Source organism: Salmo trutta, chromosome 13 (genome assembly GCF_901001165.1).
Source record: "Salmo trutta chromosome 13, fSalTru1.1, whole genome shotgun sequence".
NCBI classification, from domain to species: Eukaryota; Metazoa; Chordata; class Actinopteri; order Salmoniformes; family Salmonidae; genus Salmo; species Salmo trutta.
Window position 1 is genome coordinate 87,204,480 of NC_042969.1, and position 19,283 is coordinate 87,223,762.

Sequence of the window (19,283 nt, forward strand, 5' to 3'; positions counted from 1 at the left end):
AATAATAATAATAATAATACCAATACTTAATAATAATAAATAATAATACCAATACTTAATAATAATACTAATACTTAATAATAAATGATAATAAATAATAATACTTAATAATAATAATAATAATAATACCAATACTTAATAATAATACCAATACTTAATAATAATACTAATACTTAATAATAAATGATAATAAATAATAATAACTTAATAATAATAATAACACCAATACTTAATAATAATATTTAATAATAATAATAAATAATAATACCAATACTTAATAATAATACTAATACTTAATAATAATAATAACAACAATAACAATAATAATAACAACAATGTCCTGACCCGTCTCTCTTTAGAGGCGTCTAGGTACCAGAACTTGACGTGTCGGTTTCCTGCCGTGACGAAGTAGCTGTTGTCTTCAGAGAAGGAGACGGACAGAACTCTGCTAGATACCTTGTTGGATGCTATCACCGTCCCCTTCTACAAAACACACAGGACAAGAGGGTTTACAACAACAACAACAAAAAAATCTGATTTTTCAGTTTCACAGAGCTTGGGTTATTTTAAGTAACACAGGGATTTCTGTGGCCTCTAGTCGACAACCTTTGACCAGACTGCTGTCAGAACTGATAAGAGATTACAGGTCGTTGTTGTTGTTGTGCAGAACGTTTGGACTAACATTACTCAGTCAAGTCTGGACACCCTTCAACAAGTTAGCAGACAGATAAAATGATGGGACATAAAAGTACAGGCTCTGGGATTCCCTGCCCCTTCCCAAGAAGCCCAGCCATGCCCCCTAACCCCATCGCTATCCTCCAGGCTATCCAGCCAGCAGAGTAGATATCCTGGGAATCCAAATTTCAGCAGTTGCCTGGTGCAATGGAACCAATGTAGTGAATAGGAAAAGTGCAACTCTACACCTCTGGCACTTAACAGGCTCAAGTCTCTGAAAGAAAAACAAAAAACAAACAAACCCAGGTCTTTAACTTACCCTCCACTCCCAGACGCTGACAGTCATATCGTGCTGGTAGCCTACTGACACGATGTAGCTGCTGTTGGTTGAGAAGGCCACACAGGCCACCCCGTACTTATGGCACTGTACCTCTGCCACCTGGGTCTGCTCGGCCACGTCCCAAACCCGCACACAGGGCATGTGACCACTCTGCAGAGACAGAAACATACAGTCAATGATTGGAGAAGAAACAAAGGGAGAGCCCCAGCTGGAGGGAGGGGGTGAAGCTGAATGCCACGGCAGTTGGGGTGACAGTTCGAGTTGAAACCAGAGCATTTGAGAAACTGTTGAGTCAGCCCTGTGGCAACAATTAACCTCCAAAATAAGAAAAAGGTAAAGTTATGTCAACATTGGGTGTTAAAAGCGTTGGGCCAGTAAGCAAAAGTTTGCTGGTTCAAATCCCAGAGCCGACTAGGTGAAAAGCATGTCGATGTGCCCTTGAGCAAGGCACTTAACCCTAATTGCTCCTGTAAGTCGCTCTGGATAAGAGCGTCTGTTAAATTATAAACATATTTAAATGAATGGTTTGTCAATGAACGGGGGGGAAGAACGTAAAGCAGATCAGAGAAGTTTAGAGCTTGGAGTAGATTACACTAGCAGGTCTTTGCCCACACTAGGAGGTGAGGCGCTGACTAATCATAGCTCACCAAGGAGCTGTACATCTTTGTTGCAAAAACAAACTAAATATAGATTTTTACTTCTACAGGACTCAGGAACAAGCCGGGACACGAGAAAGAGCTACCTCAGATAATTATATGGTTCCTTTATAAAAAAAAAAAAGGGCTGGAATCCGCAAAAATCGCCCACATATTCCTGGTTACTAAGATTCAAACTTTAAGGGAAGCACATAGATCAGAATTTCGTCGGGTCGCCTAAAATATTACAATGCAGCTTTAATAACTCATTAATATAGTTTATAACAAGTTCTTACGCTTTTAGTATACAAAAACATTTTTTTTAAAAACACCTGCTCTTTTCATGACAGACTGAACAGGTGAACCCCTGTGAAAGCAAAGACCCTTTATCTAGTTCAGTCAGTGTCGATAAAGTGGAGGAGACAGGTTTAAGAAGGATTTTCTAACAGTTAAAACAATTGAGATATGGATTGTGTTCGGTGTGCCATTCAGAGGCGGCAGGTAGCCTAGTGGTTAGAGCATTGAACTTGTAACTGAAAGGTTGCAAGATCGAATCCCTGAGCTGACAAGGTAAAAATCTGTCGTTCTGCCCCTGAACAAGGCAGTTAACTCACTGTTCCTAGGCTGTCATTGTAAAATAAGAATTTGTTCTTAACTGACTTGCCTAGTTAAATAAATATTTAAAAAAATTAAAAAATAAAGAGGGTGAACGGGCAAAACAAATGATAGTAGGTGCCTGGCGGACCGGTTTAAGAGTGTCAAGAACTGCAACGCTGCTGGGGTTTTCCACGCTTAACAGTTTCCTGTGAGTATCAAGACTGGTCCACCACCCAAAGGACATCCAGCCAACTTCACAACTGTGGGAAGCATTGAGAGTTGAAAAATGTCAGAAAAGTTGAAAATATGATGGAAACACACTGAACATTAGATTTTTTATTCTGAACATTAAAACATAAACCAAAAACGACATTATGTGGGCGCTACGTCATCACGTACTGATTTTCTTATCTATAACAAGTCAGTTTGGTGCAAATACACCAATGGTGGGAACATTTGCATATTTATAAAAAAAAAAAATTGCATGAAAATCTGTCACCAATTGGATGGAAGCCTAGCTACTGTCACCAATCAACTGCAACTACACTCAAAAATAATTAGAATTTAGATGCTAACTAGCTACGCTAACCATAACACGGTTACTGTGTGTAGTTAGCGTGCTAGATCGAGAGCTAAATGTTACATCCCAAATAATAGTGTTAACAACAATAAAAATAAATTTGCCGCTAACATTAGCAATGCTAGCTAGCTAAGTAACTAAACCAGCTGGGATCTGAAAATAAAGTGTTTCCAATGATAAGACAAATACAGCCTCAGCGACTGTCCAAGCAACTATCCAACACTGGAGGCCTATTGGAACTAAAGAAAAAATATGATGTTTACAAGTTATTCAATACGAAAATACAGGCTATTTGGAAAAGACACGACGGCTGTGCCAGAACGCCAACTTCAGTCGGTACACACAGTTTTTTTAAAAACACTTCGACACAAAGTGATTTTCATAGCAGGTTAGGAGAGCATTTTTCGCTAACCCGAACCTTAATTCTTTTTTTATTAACCTTAGTCTCCTAACCGGCTAAATTAATTATCCTAACCTGCTATGAAAACGTCACTACGGCATCGAAGTGGCATGAAAATAGTTATTCTCAAGTCGGTCAGTGATGGTGAGAGTGGTATTGCTGAATGGAATCATGGGAGTTTGAGTTTTGAACAGAAAAATATTGGAGTAAGCTGATAAAGATCATTCTAAAGGTTTTGGAGCATCTATTTAAAATAACTTCCCGACGTTACTAGACAAACAACCAGAACATTGTATTCAGAAAGTATTCAGACCCACTCATCAATCTACACACAATATCCCATAATAACAAAGGCAAAAGTTTTTGAAATTTTGCAAACATATCAAAAATGTAAAAAACAGAAAAACATTTACATAAAGTATTCAGACCCTTTACTCAGTACTTTGTTGAAGCACCTTTGGCAGTATTTACAGCCTTGAGTCTTCTTGGGTATGACACTACAAGCTTGGCAACACCTGTATTTGGGGAGTTTCTCCCATTCTTCTCTGCAGATCCTCTCAAGCTCTGTCAGGTTGGATGGGGAGCGTCGCTGCATAGCTATTTTCAGGTCTCTCCAGAGATGTTAGATCAGGTTCAAGTCAGGGCCTTGCCTGGATCTCAAGGACCTTCAGAGACTTGTCCCGAAGCCACTCCTGCGTTGTCTTGGCTGTGTGCTTAGGGTGGTTGTCCTGTTGGAAGGTGAACCTTCGCCCCAGTCTGAGGTACTGAGCGCTCTGGAGCAGGTTTTCATCAAGGATCTCTCTGTACTTTGCCCCGTTCATCTTTCCCTAGATCCTGACTAGTCTCCCAGTCCCTGCTGCTGAAAAACATCCCCACAGCAGGATGCTGCTGCCACCACCATGCTTCACCGTAGGGGTGATGCCACGTTTCCTCCAGACGTGACGCTTGGCATTCAGGCTAAAGAGTTCCATCTTGGTTTCTCATGGTCTGAGAGTCCTTTAGGTGCCTTTTGGCAAACTCCAAGCAGGCTGTCATGTGCCTTTTTCTGAGGAGTGGCTTCTGTCTGGCCACTCTACCATAAAGACCTGATTGGAGGGATGGTTGTCCTTCTGGAAGGTTCTCCCATATCCACAGAGGAACTCTGGAGCTCTGTCAGAGTGACCATCGGGTTTCTTGGTCACCTCCCTGACCAAGGCCCTTCTCCCCGATTGTGCAGTTTGGCCGGGCGGCCACCTCTTGGAAGAGTCTTGGTGGTTCCAAACTTCTTTTAAAAAAGGCTCCCGAGTGGCACAGCGGTCTAAGGCACTGCATCTCAGTGCTATAGGCGTCTCTACTGACCCTGGTTCGATTCCAGGCAGTATCACAACCGGCAGTCATTCAGAGTCCCATAGGGCGGTGCACATTTGGCCCAGCTTCGTCCGGGATAGGCCGTCATTGTAAATAGGAATTTGTTTTTAACTGGTTACATAAAAAAAAAAAAAAAATGAATAATGGAGGCCACTGTGTTCTTGGGGACCTTCAATGCTGCAGAAATGTTTTGGTACCCTTCCCCAGATCTGTGCCTCGACACAATCCTGTCTCGGAGCTCTACAGACAATTCCTTCAACCTCATGGCTTGGTTTTTGCTCTGACATGCAGTGTCAACTGTGGGACCTTATATAGACAGGTGTGTTCTTTTCCAAATCATGTCCAATCAATTGAATTTACCACAGGTGGACTCCAATCAAGATGTAGAAACATCTGAATGATGATCAATAGAAACAGGATGCACCTGAGCTCAATTTTGAGTCTCATACCACAGGGTCTGAATAGTTTTTTTTTTATAAATTCAAATATATATATAAAAAAACATTCACTTTGTCATTATAGGGTATTGTGAGTAGGTGAGGATTTTATTTAATTAATTCATTTTAGAATAAGGCTGTAACGTAACATAATGTGGAAAAAGTCAAGGGGTCTGAATACTTTAGGAATGCAGTGAGTTCCAATATGATCAGAAAACTAGACAGGTTATATAGAGCGAGGAAAATGACTGTTCATTTCTTTGTGTATTAAATCATCACAGGGATCATACTGGAAAAGGTCACAGAGAAGCAGCCTCCGGTTTAGCTCACCACTAAACAGTCAATAGACATGAAATTACACTAAAACTGTGTAGGACATAACTAAATATTTCATAAAACAAATGTTAAAACCGTCCCAGATATTGACAGGGTTCCTTTCAGAACCACCCCAGATATTGACAGGGTTCCTTTCAGAAGCACCCCAGATATTGACAGGGTTCCTTTCAGAACCACCCCAGATATTGACAGGGTTCCTTTCAGAACCGCCCCAGATATTGACAGGGTTCCTTTCAGAACCGCCCCAGATATTGACAGGGTTCCTTTCAGAACCGCCCCAGATATTGACAGGGTTCCTTTCAGAACCGCCCCAGATCTTGACAGGGTTCCTTTCAGAACCGCCCCAGATCTTGACAGGGTTCCTTTCAGAACCGTCCCAGATCTTGACAGGGTTCCTTTCAGAACCGTCCCAGATCTTGACAGGGTTCCTGTCAGAACCACCCCAGATATTAACAGGGTTCCTTTCAGAACCGTCCCAGATATTAACAGGGTTCCTTTAAAGAACCGTCCCAGATATTAACAGGGTTCCTTTCAGAACCGTCCCAGATATTAACAGGGTTCCTTTAAAGAACCGTGGGAAAAGCCTGCTGGTCATAACAGAATGTAAAACAACTGTAGGATACATTCCCCATCACCACGGCAACAGTACAGTCAGCTCAGAGAGCAGACAACCATAGAGCACTGAGGGCAAGACAGGAGGCTCGTATATCACTTACTGTGACAACAAGTAGAATTTACAGCATGACCTGGTCTCTAGCAGCACAACAGCTTTTATATAGCCATCAACCAACTAGTACACTCCCTGTACACACACACTCCCTGTACACACACACACACACGTTAGTCCGCCGTCTCACTGACTATTATACAAATACAGCAAAGTGCATATACACACACCAACCAACCATCTTTTTCTTCTTCCGGAACATTTCCAAACACTTACCTCACCAGTGACCAAATACTTTCCATCCTGAGAGAAGGCCAAGGCAGTGAAGGTTTTTCTGGGAAACACAAACAGACAAGCGAATTAATGAGAAAGCAGAGGGCTGAGGCAGAGGGCTCACATTTACATTAGGGAGAATATGTTACACAGCAGCAATTTGAAAGGGATTTAAACTCAGTTTAAAAAAGGTTCAGACATTTTAACTCTGGGAGTTTCCCTTGACATATGCATGTAAGCTTCGTACTTTAACTGTTTTATGACCTCCTAGAGAACGGTGAAAGTTCTGTTTGCCTGAAGTCAAAATGTAAAGTAGCTATAAAATGTGACATTTTTAACTTCATTACTGCCACTCCACATACAGTGTAGTTACATAACATCAACAACAGAATGCAGCGTGTTCTAGGCTGTGGACGGGTAACAGCGAGATCACTGTACCGTCCAACAACATTGACTAAATATGACTTCACCATAGGAGAGAATGAAAACAACCTTGAAGTGTTGAGGATGTGGTTCTGTTTGTTTTTCTTTGGGTGTAGGATCACAACAACACACCTGGAATACAAAACAAACTGCGTAAGATGACTAGCTACAATAACTTTAATTTAGTAACAGGTTAGTTAGAGGCCAGTCTTGTAGGTTAGGGTTAAAGACCCACTCCAGCCTCCCTAGAACCTCATTTATCACCTGATTTACTTAACAGATGGCACATCTCAATAGGTGGTCCAGGATTCCTCTGACATGGCACAAGTGTGTGTGTGTGTGTGTGGGGGGGGGGGGGTGACACATCGGAGGAGGCCGATGACATCAGAGAGCAACATTAGACAAACTCTTTGAATTGCCACCACTTAAATTTTGCATATTGAAACTAGTGACAGGCTAGTAAGTCTTACCCTGCAGGGTAGGCCACCAGGCCAGTGTTGGGGTCACAGGCCAGCCCACTGCTGTTAGAGGTGGTGATGCCCAGGACTCGCTCCAGAACCACCTGGCACACAAATAGGCAACACTCACTGACACGATGCACAATACCAAGCCCACTAATGGATTAGTTACATGACTGCATGGTGGGTTAGGATGATACGGCACAATACCAAGCCCACTAATGGATTAGCTACATGACTGCATGGTGGGTTAGGATGATACGGCACAATACCAAGCCCACTAATGGATTAGCTACATGACTGCATGGTGGGTTAGGATGACACGGCACATGCGGGTAGCTCGATATATAGCCATACTTATAAAATACCATCCAGTATGCATATGTCTCATGCATATATTGTGTTTATGCTTCAGGCGACAGAAATCTGGAGGCACTATCAGCTCTGAAAAGTTAATGTAATTCTACTTTCCTGTGGATATATTGTCTCAAATTCCTACCGACAAAAAAATGACCAACCAGAACCGACAACCGGTAAAGTATTTTAAAATATCCCTGTATTCAACTTTCTGGCTTGTAGAGGTCGTGAGAGAGAACTTTCCTGATTCAAACACCAATTTCTGCCGGACGTAGAATTAAATGAAATTCAACGTCGGATTTCCAGGTAAGGTAGATTGGTATTCGGTTAACGACTTGACTGAACAGGTTTTAGCAGCACGTTTTTCCGAGTTGGAAGGTGGTATCCGTAGTAGGTAGACTGTTCTACCCTTTCCATCAGAACCGTCTGCCGATTACGGATACCACCTTCCAACTCGGGAAAACGTGCTGAATCGCCGAGCAGTTCCCAATAAAAAAAAGTATTCAATCCAATTGTTTGAAAAAGTCTAATAATTGGCGGCCCTATATAATACTAACATATGTGCTGCTTCATTACAGTTACTAGCTAACGTTAATGTTACACGATAGTGTCTTCACTAACTCCCAACAACCATCTAAGTTAGTTAGCTACATGTTTGGCATGTGAAGAAACCAGCCAAGACCCAAGCAAGAAAACCTATCTACAAGAGGCACTAAGGTTACAGAACAGAAGTTAGCTAGCCCATTTAGCTACCTAGAAGACAGGACAATAAACCAACCCGGTTATGAGTGGTCCGCCTTTGACTTTGTTGTCGACTTTTCCGTCGTATGTTTGCGGCTACAGGGGCAACATTCACATTGCTAACTCTTTTTGTAACCCTGGAGGTAAATGAATTTAGACCCGCTCCATCCGCCATAGTCACAGATATGATTCAATATTTAGCCAAGACGCTGGCTACTTCACTGGCAGATAAATCTCAAACGAGGATTCCGTTCGTGACTAACATTAGCCTAAATTGCTAGCCAGTTTTAGATCCTCATCGACAACAGCAACCAACAAAACCAAAATGTTTTGCTTGCCAATGTTAAATTAACGTCAGTCTTGTCTAAACAGTAATATTCGCAGATATTATTCCAATACGTAAAAAAAACATTTCTGATTTTTTTTAAAAACAACAAAAAAAAGAGCTAGCATAAAGCGGTTTAAAAAAAAAAAAGTGGTTGATGTCTTCCTTCCTCTGTTTAGAAACACTTCGGGGGGAAAAGTACGGCAAGTCAAGAGCGATGAAACCTGAAACTTCAACGTCGTTGTGTTTGAAACGCGGGACGCAGATTCAAACGTAAACCGGCTTCTCTGATTGCACTGACGCTACGCAGAACCGACCGCGACGCTCGCCTGTGATTGGTCCTCCGTCACAATGACGATCGATATGGAGAGCGTCTAAATCCCGCCAATACATTTCCGGAAGCGATGTAAAAAATAGGATTATCATAACATTTTAACTTTCAGTTATTTAATTATAAATAAATTACAAGTAACGAGAAGAAGAAGAAGAAAAAAAAAGTCAGTGCAAATCAATATTGTATTTTGTCAATACTTCCAACACACAAACAACAAGCTGACAGAGCAATTTTTTTGTTCAACATCAAACTAACATTCTGAAAGAAAATAATTACATTTACAGCAGGGGATAACATTATAAGATTAAACAAAACAGAATACCATTTTTAGTACATTCCCACTGTCCCAGCAAAACTACCCACAGACTGACTAATGTCTCTCCAAACTGTAATAACTGACACAGACAAACACTAGTAAAATAATTAATCAATTAGGCCTGAGGGGGTGTGGTATATGGCCAATATACCACGGCTAAGGGCTGTTCTTAGACACGACGCAACGCAGAGTGCCTGGGTACAGCCCTTAGCCGTGGTATATTGGCCATATACCACAAACCCCCCCCAAGGTGCCTTATTGCTATTATAAACTGGTTACCAACATAATTAGAGCAGTAAAAATGTATGTTTTGGCATACCGTGGTATACAGTCTGTTATGCCAATCAGCACTCAGGGCTCAAACCACACAGTTTATAATAAGAGTTAAGGCCAATATACCACAGCTAAGGGCTGTTCTTATGCACGACGCAACACAGAGTGCCCGGACACAGCCCATAGCCGTGGTATACAGTCTGATATACCACAGCTTTCAGCATTTAGGGCTGGAACCACCCAGTTTATAATAAGACCTAAGACACTAATAAATAATAAAACAGACACTAGTTCATCCAAACAGATCAGTCTCCATCTTCTGATATTCCAAGAATACACAATAAAGTTTATGATTTTCACACCACATAACATGCAGGGTCCATATCAAATAGATTCCTCATCACTTTAGCAAGATAACTACCTATCCCATCTGTCTGTTCTGGACCCTGACCCCGTCCCGTATCTGTTCTGGACCCCGTCCCGTATATGTTCTGGTACCTGACCCCATCTTGTCTCTGTTCTGGACCCTAACCTTCTTTCTCGGTCTTTATACTAGACAAGGCATAGAGGTACGCTGTTTAACCCGATCCGTCATAGAGATATGCTGTGTTGTCCTGTTCATAGATGATAGCCACCGTCTCTCCTGCCTCCGATACAGCAGCACTGGTCTGGATACACACCTGGGAAAGGACAGATACGTTCACGTACAGTTTGATGAATGTTATTATTTATTTTATCAGAGAGAGGGGGTATCATAAAGCAGAATCAGCTAGCCATCAGTTAGATAACATTAGTTCTACCAGTATTCTTACTGTTTATCATGTAATCCTGCACATTTTATAATCACAGCAATGTCCTCAGGGCAATGTCCTCAGGGCAATGTCCTCAGGGCAATGTCCTCAGGGCAATGTCCTCAGGGCAATGTCCTCAGGGCAATGTCCTCAGGGCAATGTCCTCAGGGCAATGTCCTCAATCACATTTTGTTACAGTACAGCTTTATTCTAAATTGGATTAAATAAATAAAAACTCCTCAATCTACACACAATACCCCATAATAACAAAACAGAACCAGGTTTAGAAAATGTTGCACATTTATTACAAATAAATAATCACATTTACACAAGTATTCAGACCCTTTACTCAGTACTTTGTTGAACCACCTTTGGCAGTGATTACAGCCTTGAGTGTTCTTGGGTATGACGCTACAAGCTTGGCACACCTGGGAGTTTCTCCCATTCAAGCTTGGCACATTTGGGGAGTTTCTCCCATTCTTCTCTGCAGATCCTATCAAGCTCTGTCAGGTTGGATGGGGAGTGTCGCTGCACAGCTATTTTCAGGTCTCTCCAGAGATGTTAGATCGGGTTCAAGTCCGGGCTCTGGCTGGGCCACTCAAGGACATTCAGAGACTTGTCCCGAAGCCACTCCTGCGTTGTCTTGGTGGAAGGTGAACCGTCGGCCCAGTCTGAGACCCTGCTCCAGAGCGCTTAGGACTTCAAGGATCGCTCTGTACTTTGCTCCGTTCATCTTTCCCTCGATCCTGACTAGTCTCCCAGGCCCTGCCGCTGATAAACATCACCACAGCATGATGCTGCCACCACCATGCTTCACCGTAGAGATGGTGCCAAGTTCTCCAGACTTGACGCTTGGCATTCAGGCCAAAGAGTTCAATCTTGGTTTCATCACACCAGAGAATCTTGTTTCTCATGGTCTGAGATTCCTTTAAGTGCCTTTTGACAAACTCCAAGCGTGTTGTCATGTGCCTTTTACTGAGGAGAGGCTTCCATCTGGCCACTACCATAAAGTGCTGCAAAAACTTATTGGGTATTGTGTGTAGATGGAGGATATTTTTTTTAATTAAAACCATTGTAGAATAAGGCTGTAACGTAACAAAATGTTGAAAAAGTCAAGAGGTCTGAATACTTTCCGATGCACTGTATGCATTGTCATGTTGTACTGTCATGTGTAGTCATGCGATGTCTTGTTACGTTATGTATTGTCTTGTAGTGTATTGTATTGTGCCACGTCCCGTCGTGTATTGTCCCGTATTGTTGTGCTATTGTAACAGTGTAGGTTCCGTCCCTCACTTCGCCCCAACCCGGGCTCGAACCAGGGACCCTCTGCACACATCAACAACTGACACCCACCGAAGCATCGTTACCCATCGCGCCACAAAAGCCGCGGCCCTTGCAACGCAAGGGGAAACCCTACTTCAAGTCTCAGAGCGAGTGACGTCACTGATTGAAATGCTATTAGCGCGCACCACCGCTAATTAACTAGCCATTTCACATCGGTTACACTATGTATTGTTGTTATGTATTAAGTATTGTTGTTATGTATTGTTGTTATGTGTAGTGTTACGCATTGTTGCGTTGTGTATTGTTGCGCTGTGTATTGCTGTGTTGCGCTGTGTATTGCTGTGTTGCGCTGTGTACTGTATTGTTGCGCTGTGTACTGTATTGTTGCGCTGTGTACTGTATTGTTGCACTGTGTACTGTATTGTTGCGCTGTGTACTGTATTGTTGCGCTGTGTACTGTTGCGCATTATTGTGTTATGTATTGTTGTGTATTGTGACATGTATGACGTACCCTCTCCAGCAGATGTACCCTCTCTTCATTCAGCAAGTTGTTCTGTCTCAGCTGGTTGACGGTGTTCTCCAGACCCACCAGTTTATCCAGGTGTCTCCTGTGTCTCTGCTGCAATACCTTTACCTTCTTCTGAAGCTCTATTACAATGGCTTCCAGCTGCTCCTTACTCAGGTTGTTCTTATTGTAGCTAACAGAGGAGACGGTACAGTGGTTAGGGGGTTACTCAGGATGTTATTGTAGCTAACAGAGGAGACGGTACAGTGGTTAGGGTTACTCAGGATGTTACTGTAGCTAACAGAGACGGTACAGTGGTTAGGGTTACTCAGGATGTTATTGTAGCTAACAGAGACGGTACAGTGGTTAGGGGGTTACTCAGGATGTTATTGTAGCTAACAGAGGAGACGGCACAGTGGTTAGGGTTACTCAGGTTGTTCTTATTGTAGCTAACAGAGGAGACGGTACAGTGGTTAGGGGGTTACTCAGGATGTTATTGTAGCTAACAGAGACGGTACAGTGGTTAGGGGGTTACTCAGGATGTTATTGTAGCTAACAGAGGAGACGGTACAGTGGTTAGGGGGTTACTCAGGATGTTACTGTAGCTAAAAGAGGAGACGGTACAGTGGTTAGGGGGTTACTCAGGATGTTATTGTAGCTAACAGAGGAGACGGTACAGTGGTTAGGGTTACTCAGGATGTTACTGTAGCTAACAGAGGAGACGGTACAGTGGTTAGGGTTACTCAGGATGTTATTGTAGCTAACAGAGGAGACGGTACAGTGGTTAGGGGGTTACTCAGGATGTTATTGTAGCTAACAGAGACGGTACAGTGGTTAGGGGTTACTCAGGATGTTATTGTAGCTAACAGAGGAGACGGTACAGTGGTTAGGGGTTACTCAGGATGTTACTGTAGCTAACAGAGGAGACGGTACAGTGGTTAGGGGTTACTCAGGTTGTTCTTATTGTAGCTAACAGAGGAGACGGTACAGTGGTTAGGGGTTACTCAGGATGTTACTGTAGCTAACAGAGGAGACGATACAGTGGTTAGGGTTACTCAGGATGTTATTGTAGCTAACAGAGGAGACGGTACAGTGGTTAGGGTTACTCAGGATGTTATTGTAGCTAACAGAGGAGACGGTACAGTGGTTAGGGTTACTCAGGATGTTATTGTAGCTAACAGAGGAGACGGTACAGTGGTTAGGGGTTACTCAGGATGTTATTGTAGCTAACAGAGGAGACGGTACAGTGGTTAGGGGGTTACTCAGGATGTTACTGTAGCTAACAGAGGAGACGGTACAGTGGTTAGGGGGTTACTCAGGTTGTTCTTATTGTAGCTAACAGAGGAGACGGTACAGTGGTTAGGGTTACTCAGGATGTTGCTGTAGCTAACAGAGGAGACGGTACAGTGGTTAGGGTTACTCAGGATGTTACTGTAGCTAACAGAGGAGACGGTACAGTGGTTAGGGTTACTCAGGATGTTATTGTAGCTAACAGAGGAGACGGTACAGTGGTTAGGGTTACTCAGGATGTTACTGTAGCTAACAGAGGAGACGGTACAGTGGTTAGGGTTACTCAGGATGTTATTGTAGCTAACAGAGGAGACGGTACAGTGGTTAGGGTTACTCAGGATGTTATTGTAGCTAACAGAGACGGTACAGTGGTTAGGGGGTTACTCAGGATGTTATTGTAGCTAACAGAGGAGACGGTACAGTGGTTAGGGGGTTACTCAGGATGTTACTGTAGCTAAAAGAGGAGACGGTACAGTGGTTAGGGGGTTACTCAGGATGTTATTGTAGCTAACAGAGGAGACGGTACAGTGGTTAGGGTTACTCAGGATGTTATTGTAGCTAACAGAGGAGACGGTACAGTGGTTAGTGGGTTACTCAGGATGTTACTGTAGCTAACAGAGGAGACGGTACAGTGGTTAGGGGGTTACTCAGGATGTTACTGTAGCTAAAAGAGGAGACGGTACAGTGGTTACTCAGGATGTTATTGTAGCTAACAGAGGAGACGGTACAGTGGTTAGGGTTACTCAGGATGTTATTGTAGCTAACAGAGGAGACGGTACAGTGGTTAGTGGGTTACTCAGGATGTTATTGTAGCTAAAAGAGGAGACGGTACAGTGGTTAGTGGGTTACTCAGGATGTTATTGTAGCTAACAGAGGAGACGGTACAGTGGTTAGTGGGTTACTCAGGATGTTATTGTAGCTAACAGAGGAGACGGTACAGTGGTTAGGGTTACTCAGGATGTTATTGTAGCTAACAGAGGAGACGGTACAGTGGTTAGGGTTACTCAGGATGTTACTGTAGCTAACAGAGGAGACGGTACAGTGGTTAGGGTTACTCAGGATGTTACTGTAGCTAACAGAGGAGACGGTACAGTGGTTAGGGGGTTACTCAGGATGTTATTGTAGCTAACAGAGGAGACGGTACAGTGGTTAGGGGTTACTCAGGATGTTATTGTAGCTAACAGAGACGGTACAGTGGTTAGGGGGTTACTCAGGATGTTATTGTAGCTAACAGAGGAGACGGTACAGTGGTTAGGGTTACTCAGGATGTTATTGTAGCTAACAGAGGAGACGGTACAGTGGTTAGGGTTTGAGTCACTCAGATATCACATTAATGTTGAGGTGACACGGGTATCTTAGCATAACATACTGGCACTAACATTAAGGCTAGCAAGAGTCTGAACACAGGGTTCGGGTTAGGCACTAGGCCCAAGACCATCATTCTTAGGGTCAAGGTGTAGAGGGTCAAGGTGTAAGGTGTAGAGGGTCAAGGGGTAGAGGGTCAAGGGTTAGAGGGTCAAGGGTTAGAGGGTCAAGGGGTAGAGGGTCAAGGGGTAGAGGGTCAAGGGGTAGAGGGTCAAGGGTTAAGGTGTAGAGGGTTAAGGTGTAGAGGGTCAAGGGTTAAGGTGTAGAGGGTTAAGGTGTAGAGGGTCAAGGGTTAAGGTGTAGAGGGTCAAGGGTTAAGGTGTAGAGGGTTAAGGTGTAGAGGGTCAAGGGTTAAGGTGTAGAGGGTCAAGGGTTAAGGTGTAGAGGGTCAAGGGTTAAGGTGTAGAGGGTCAAGGGTTAAGGTGTAGAGGGTTAAGGTGTAGAGGGTCAAGGGTTAAGGTGTAGAGGGTCAAGGGTTAAGGTGTAGAGGGTTAAGGTGTAGAGGGTTAAGGTGTAGAGGGTCAAGGGTGCTCTATACCGGTGTTCCTCCAGTTGGCTTCCCTGTTGTTCCATATGGTCCTCCTCTGGAGTCTCCCCTTCCTCCGTCGCCAGTCTCTCCAGCGTGAGGATAAGTGATTGAGGAGAGGGGGGCATGTGCTTGGACACTATAGGCAGTGTGGAGACGATGGGTGTGGGGCTGAGAGCTGAGGACAGCACAGTGTCTGAGGGGATGCTGAACTGAGCCGCCCCGCTGGACAGAATGTTGGGGATCGTCTCAAAGTAGGCGATGATCTGAGCCCCACCGCCGTGGTCGTCCTGGGAGACAGACAGCTCCTCCTCCATCTCAGGAGAGACGTTCTCCATGACCAGAGATGTCGGTGACAACACAAAATTGCCGACATCTTCCGTCGTTCCGAGGTCATGACCCTCAGTCAAGATGGCTGCTGTGACCCCACTCACCACCTCTTCCAGCTGTTGTGACACCACCACCTCCCCGTCCAGCCCACCCAGATCCTCTACTGTTTGGAACACAGTGACAGGGAAGCCTCCTGCAGACCCGTCATGGCTCCTCCCCTCTGATGCTAACAGTGGCAGAGGTGCTGTGTGTAGAAGGTCCACTGTGTGGCCAGTCACGTCCCGCTCCTCCAGCAGCTCTGCCTCCTCAGTCGCTGATGGGTTAACAGTGACCTCATAGAGTGTCAACGTGTTATCGCTGTCTGTGGAGTCGCTAGCTGGCATCCCAACGTCAGAGGAGGTGGTCCGTGGTTTCCTGCCGCGTCGCAGCCTTTTGGATCTCTGACTCTCACCGTGTTCCTCACCTTTACGTTTCTGACCAAATCAAAAAAGGGAAAGAGGACGAGTGTTGTAAAACTTCTGAAACGAATCATTGAAATAATCTAATAGACTCATGTAGAACTTGAAGGGAACATACCAAGATGGAGGCGTCTCCCCCATTACATTTAGGTTAACGTCATCAGGGATAACACATCACCATATTTACAGACAATACCCAGGGTTAGAGTTACTATACAGCGCATTCGGAAAGTATTCTTCACTTTTTCAACATTTTGATACATTACAGCCTTATTCTAAAAATGTGTTAAATAAAAACGTTTCCTCAATCTACACACAAAACCACAACGACAAAAGCACTCAGGACCTCAGACTGGGGCGAAGGTTTACCTTTCAACAGGTCAACAACCCTAAGCACACAGCCAAGACAACGCAGGAGTGGCTTTGAGTTTGAGTGGCCCGGCCAGAGCCCGGACTTGAACCTGATCTAACATCTCTGGAGAGACTTGAAAATAGCTGTGCAGCGACGTTCCCCATCCAACCTGACAGAGCTTGAGAGGATCTGCAGAGAACAATGGAAGAAACTCCCCAAATACAGGTGTGCCAAGCTTGTAGCGTCATACCCAAGAAGACTCAAGGCTGTAATCACTGACAAAGGTGCTTCAACAAAGTACTGATTAAAGGGTGTGAATATTTATGTTAATATAATATTTCAGTTTTTTATAAGTTTTCAAAAATGTATAAAAAAAAACTGTTTTTGCTTTGTCATTATGGGGTATTGTGAGTAGATTGATGAGGGGGAGAAAAATAACTGAATAAATTTTAGAATAAGGCTGTAACGTGACCAAATGTGGGAAAAGTGAAGGGGTCTGAATATTTCCCAAATCCACTGTACCTCAGTGAGCTGGAAGACAGTGGGCACAGCGTTATTCTCCAGGTAGCGAATCCCCCAACGCAGCTTGAAGCTGGAAGATGCAAAATGTTCATGACAGATGTACTGGTGTCTGGAAGGGCTCCAGTCCTCACGACCCATGTTTTTCAACCACTGCTCTAACCGAGCTGGATCCTGCAGTGGAAACCTACAGGGCCAGGAGAACAGTATTACTTTCCAACAGCAACCTGCTTGAGTCAGCTCATGCCACTGTGACACATTGCAAAACATCGACCGTGTGGCACAGTAGATCAGCTTACACATTTATTTTGTAATTCATTTTTATTTTTTTTAAACAATTAAATTAATTGTAAATAAGAATTTGTTTTTATTTATTTTACTTCACCTTTATTTAACTAGGCAAGTCAGTTAAGAACAAATTCTTACTTACAATGATGCCTACCAAAAGGCAAATGACAGACATACATACATACATACATACATACATACATACATACATACATACACACACAATAATACAATATTTACACCGCCAAACCCGGACGACGCTGGGCCAATGGGACTCCCAATCACGGTCGGTTGTGATACAGCCTGGATTCGAACCAGGGTGTCTGTAGTGACACCTCTAGCGCTGAGATGCAGTGCCTCAGACCGCTGCGCCACTCGGGAGCCCACACGTCAAATATATTATTTGGGAAGCTAACTATCAATATGGTTTAGCACACGTCATGTGTCAAACTAGTATTAACATTTGAGACATGATATTTTATTTGATCTTTATTTATTAACCAGGTCGGCCAGTTGAGAACAGTTTGGGGGGATGACCGCGGCAACTTTCCAATCTTTGGGGATCTCAGACGATACGAGAGAGAGAGGTTGAACAGTTTCAACAATGATAATGGTTGATACCGTCACCTTGCCATTCACAGTAGCCAACTAAACTAAACTGAAGTTGTGGCGACTACAGTTCCAATGACAGATACAATTACCTGAATCCAAAACTATTGTTTTTGGCAGCCAGAAAAATAGCCCGCAATTACACAAGACAATGTGTAATATCGGGCTAGTCTTTGGGTGCTGAAATCAGTAGTTTAAATAAATCTATTTTTCTAATAAAACTTACATTTTGTCATATAAAATGGCGTTATTTAAAAAAAAAAAAACTAGTCGCCACTTAACTCTATCGTAAATCGGCGAGTTTAATCGGCTTTCACTAATATCGAACGGTACTGCTCGCATAGTTACAGTCAATCTAACAACAGATACAGCGGTACTTACTTGTAGAAGCTTTTCCTATCAGAATTGTTGTTTCCAGAATCATTCTTGCAGTTCGGTGCAGAACAATACTTGGGCATCTTGTCGACCACCTTGAAGAGTTATCTTTAAAACTGGCCTGGCAAGGTGAGTTGTCAGTTTTGGGATCCACTTGTAGCGTGCGTCAGCTGTTAGCTTGTGTGCGTTACGTCAAAATGATGCGACCTCGCATTACCACGTGGTGCGTGTTATGCTGCATTCAAGAACAACTGGGAACTCTGAAATCGCCGACCTGAGAAACAGGCTCCGACTGGGGGGGGGGGGGGGGGGGGGGGAATTCGATTTTAAGGGTCATTCAACTGGGAAATCCAACTCGGGAACCCTGGACTTTTTCTAGATCTCCGACTTTCCGAACTGAACAACACTGAAGTCATGATTTCATCTCGTATTTACCGATTTTTTTAAAATTTTTAAATGCGGCATTCAACTCCCACTTCTGAGAACAGCTGTAGCACAGAACAATGAGACAGATATTTCACCGGATGTGTAAATGTGAAGCATCCGGTTGACGTTTCCACTCCTTACCAAATATGGTGATGAGAGGATGCCCAATGACCGGCAATGGAAGAGGCTGGATCAAATTATGCTAATTCTTCTCATCGATGAAACATTTAATCTTAATACAGTTTTCCATTTCCAAAACTTTAAAATCCGTAACAGAGTGGACTGTGTTTTGTACTTTACCCTTTGTCAAAGTAAAAAGTTAAATAAAAATAAAAAATACGTTGTTTTGGGACGCAAGGATTTGCACACGCGCACTTCAGAATAGGCGTTCCCTAACGGAAATATGCAAATAAATGCTATAACGCGCCAATAGGATCTCACTAGATCATCTTTGGCTCTGCCCACTATGATTCCTGCTCTCCCATTGGAAACGACCGGCTCTGGTCTCAGGTTACATACACACCTCCACCCTCTGTCTGTTGGTTTCCTTCTTATAGCTCAGTGGTTGGTATATTTCTAAAGATGGTAAACTATACCTGGCTGTTGGTATATGTAAAACATATATATATATATTTTTAACTATACTTGGCT

At 43.3% G+C, this 19,283-nt stretch overlaps 2 protein-coding genes across 3 annotated transcripts in view; both read right to left on the reverse strand.

The window, feature by feature from the left end:
• Positions 1-8,823, reverse strand: part of wdr62 (WD repeat domain 62) — a 53,554-nt gene extending 44,731 nt beyond the window's left edge. Inside the window, exons 1-6 of one of the 2 annotated variants that reach the window (XM_029773887.1) lie at positions 8,304-8,823; positions 7,181-7,272; positions 6,780-6,842; positions 6,291-6,348; positions 995-1,165; positions 346-483 (exon numbers count right to left, since the gene is read on the reverse strand). In XM_029773887.1, the coding sequence (XP_029629747.1) occupies positions 346-483; positions 995-1,165; positions 6,291-6,348; positions 6,780-6,842; positions 7,181-7,272; positions 8,304-8,441 (660 nt within the window). In that variant the 5' untranslated portion in view covers positions 8,442-8,823. The remainder of the gene's footprint in view (positions 1-345; positions 484-994; positions 1,166-6,290; positions 6,349-6,779; positions 6,843-7,180; positions 7,273-8,303) is intronic. The other variant, XM_029773888.1, reaches the window with a different exon arrangement.
• Positions 8,824-9,805: 982 nt separating this feature from the next.
• LOC115206688 (THAP domain-containing protein 5) lies at positions 9,806-18,397 on the reverse strand. The gene is made up of 5 exons (XM_029773889.1): positions 18,213-18,397; positions 16,938-17,121; positions 15,288-16,078; positions 12,101-12,287; positions 9,806-10,194 (listed from the first exon to the last, which is right to left on the reverse strand). Exons 1-5 carry the CDS (start codon positions 18,287-18,289, stop codon positions 10,093-10,095), a joined length of 1,341 nt encoding a protein of 446 aa, XP_029629749.1. The 5' UTR covers positions 18,290-18,397; the 3' UTR covers positions 9,806-10,092.
• Positions 18,398-19,283: the final 886 nt, after the last annotated feature.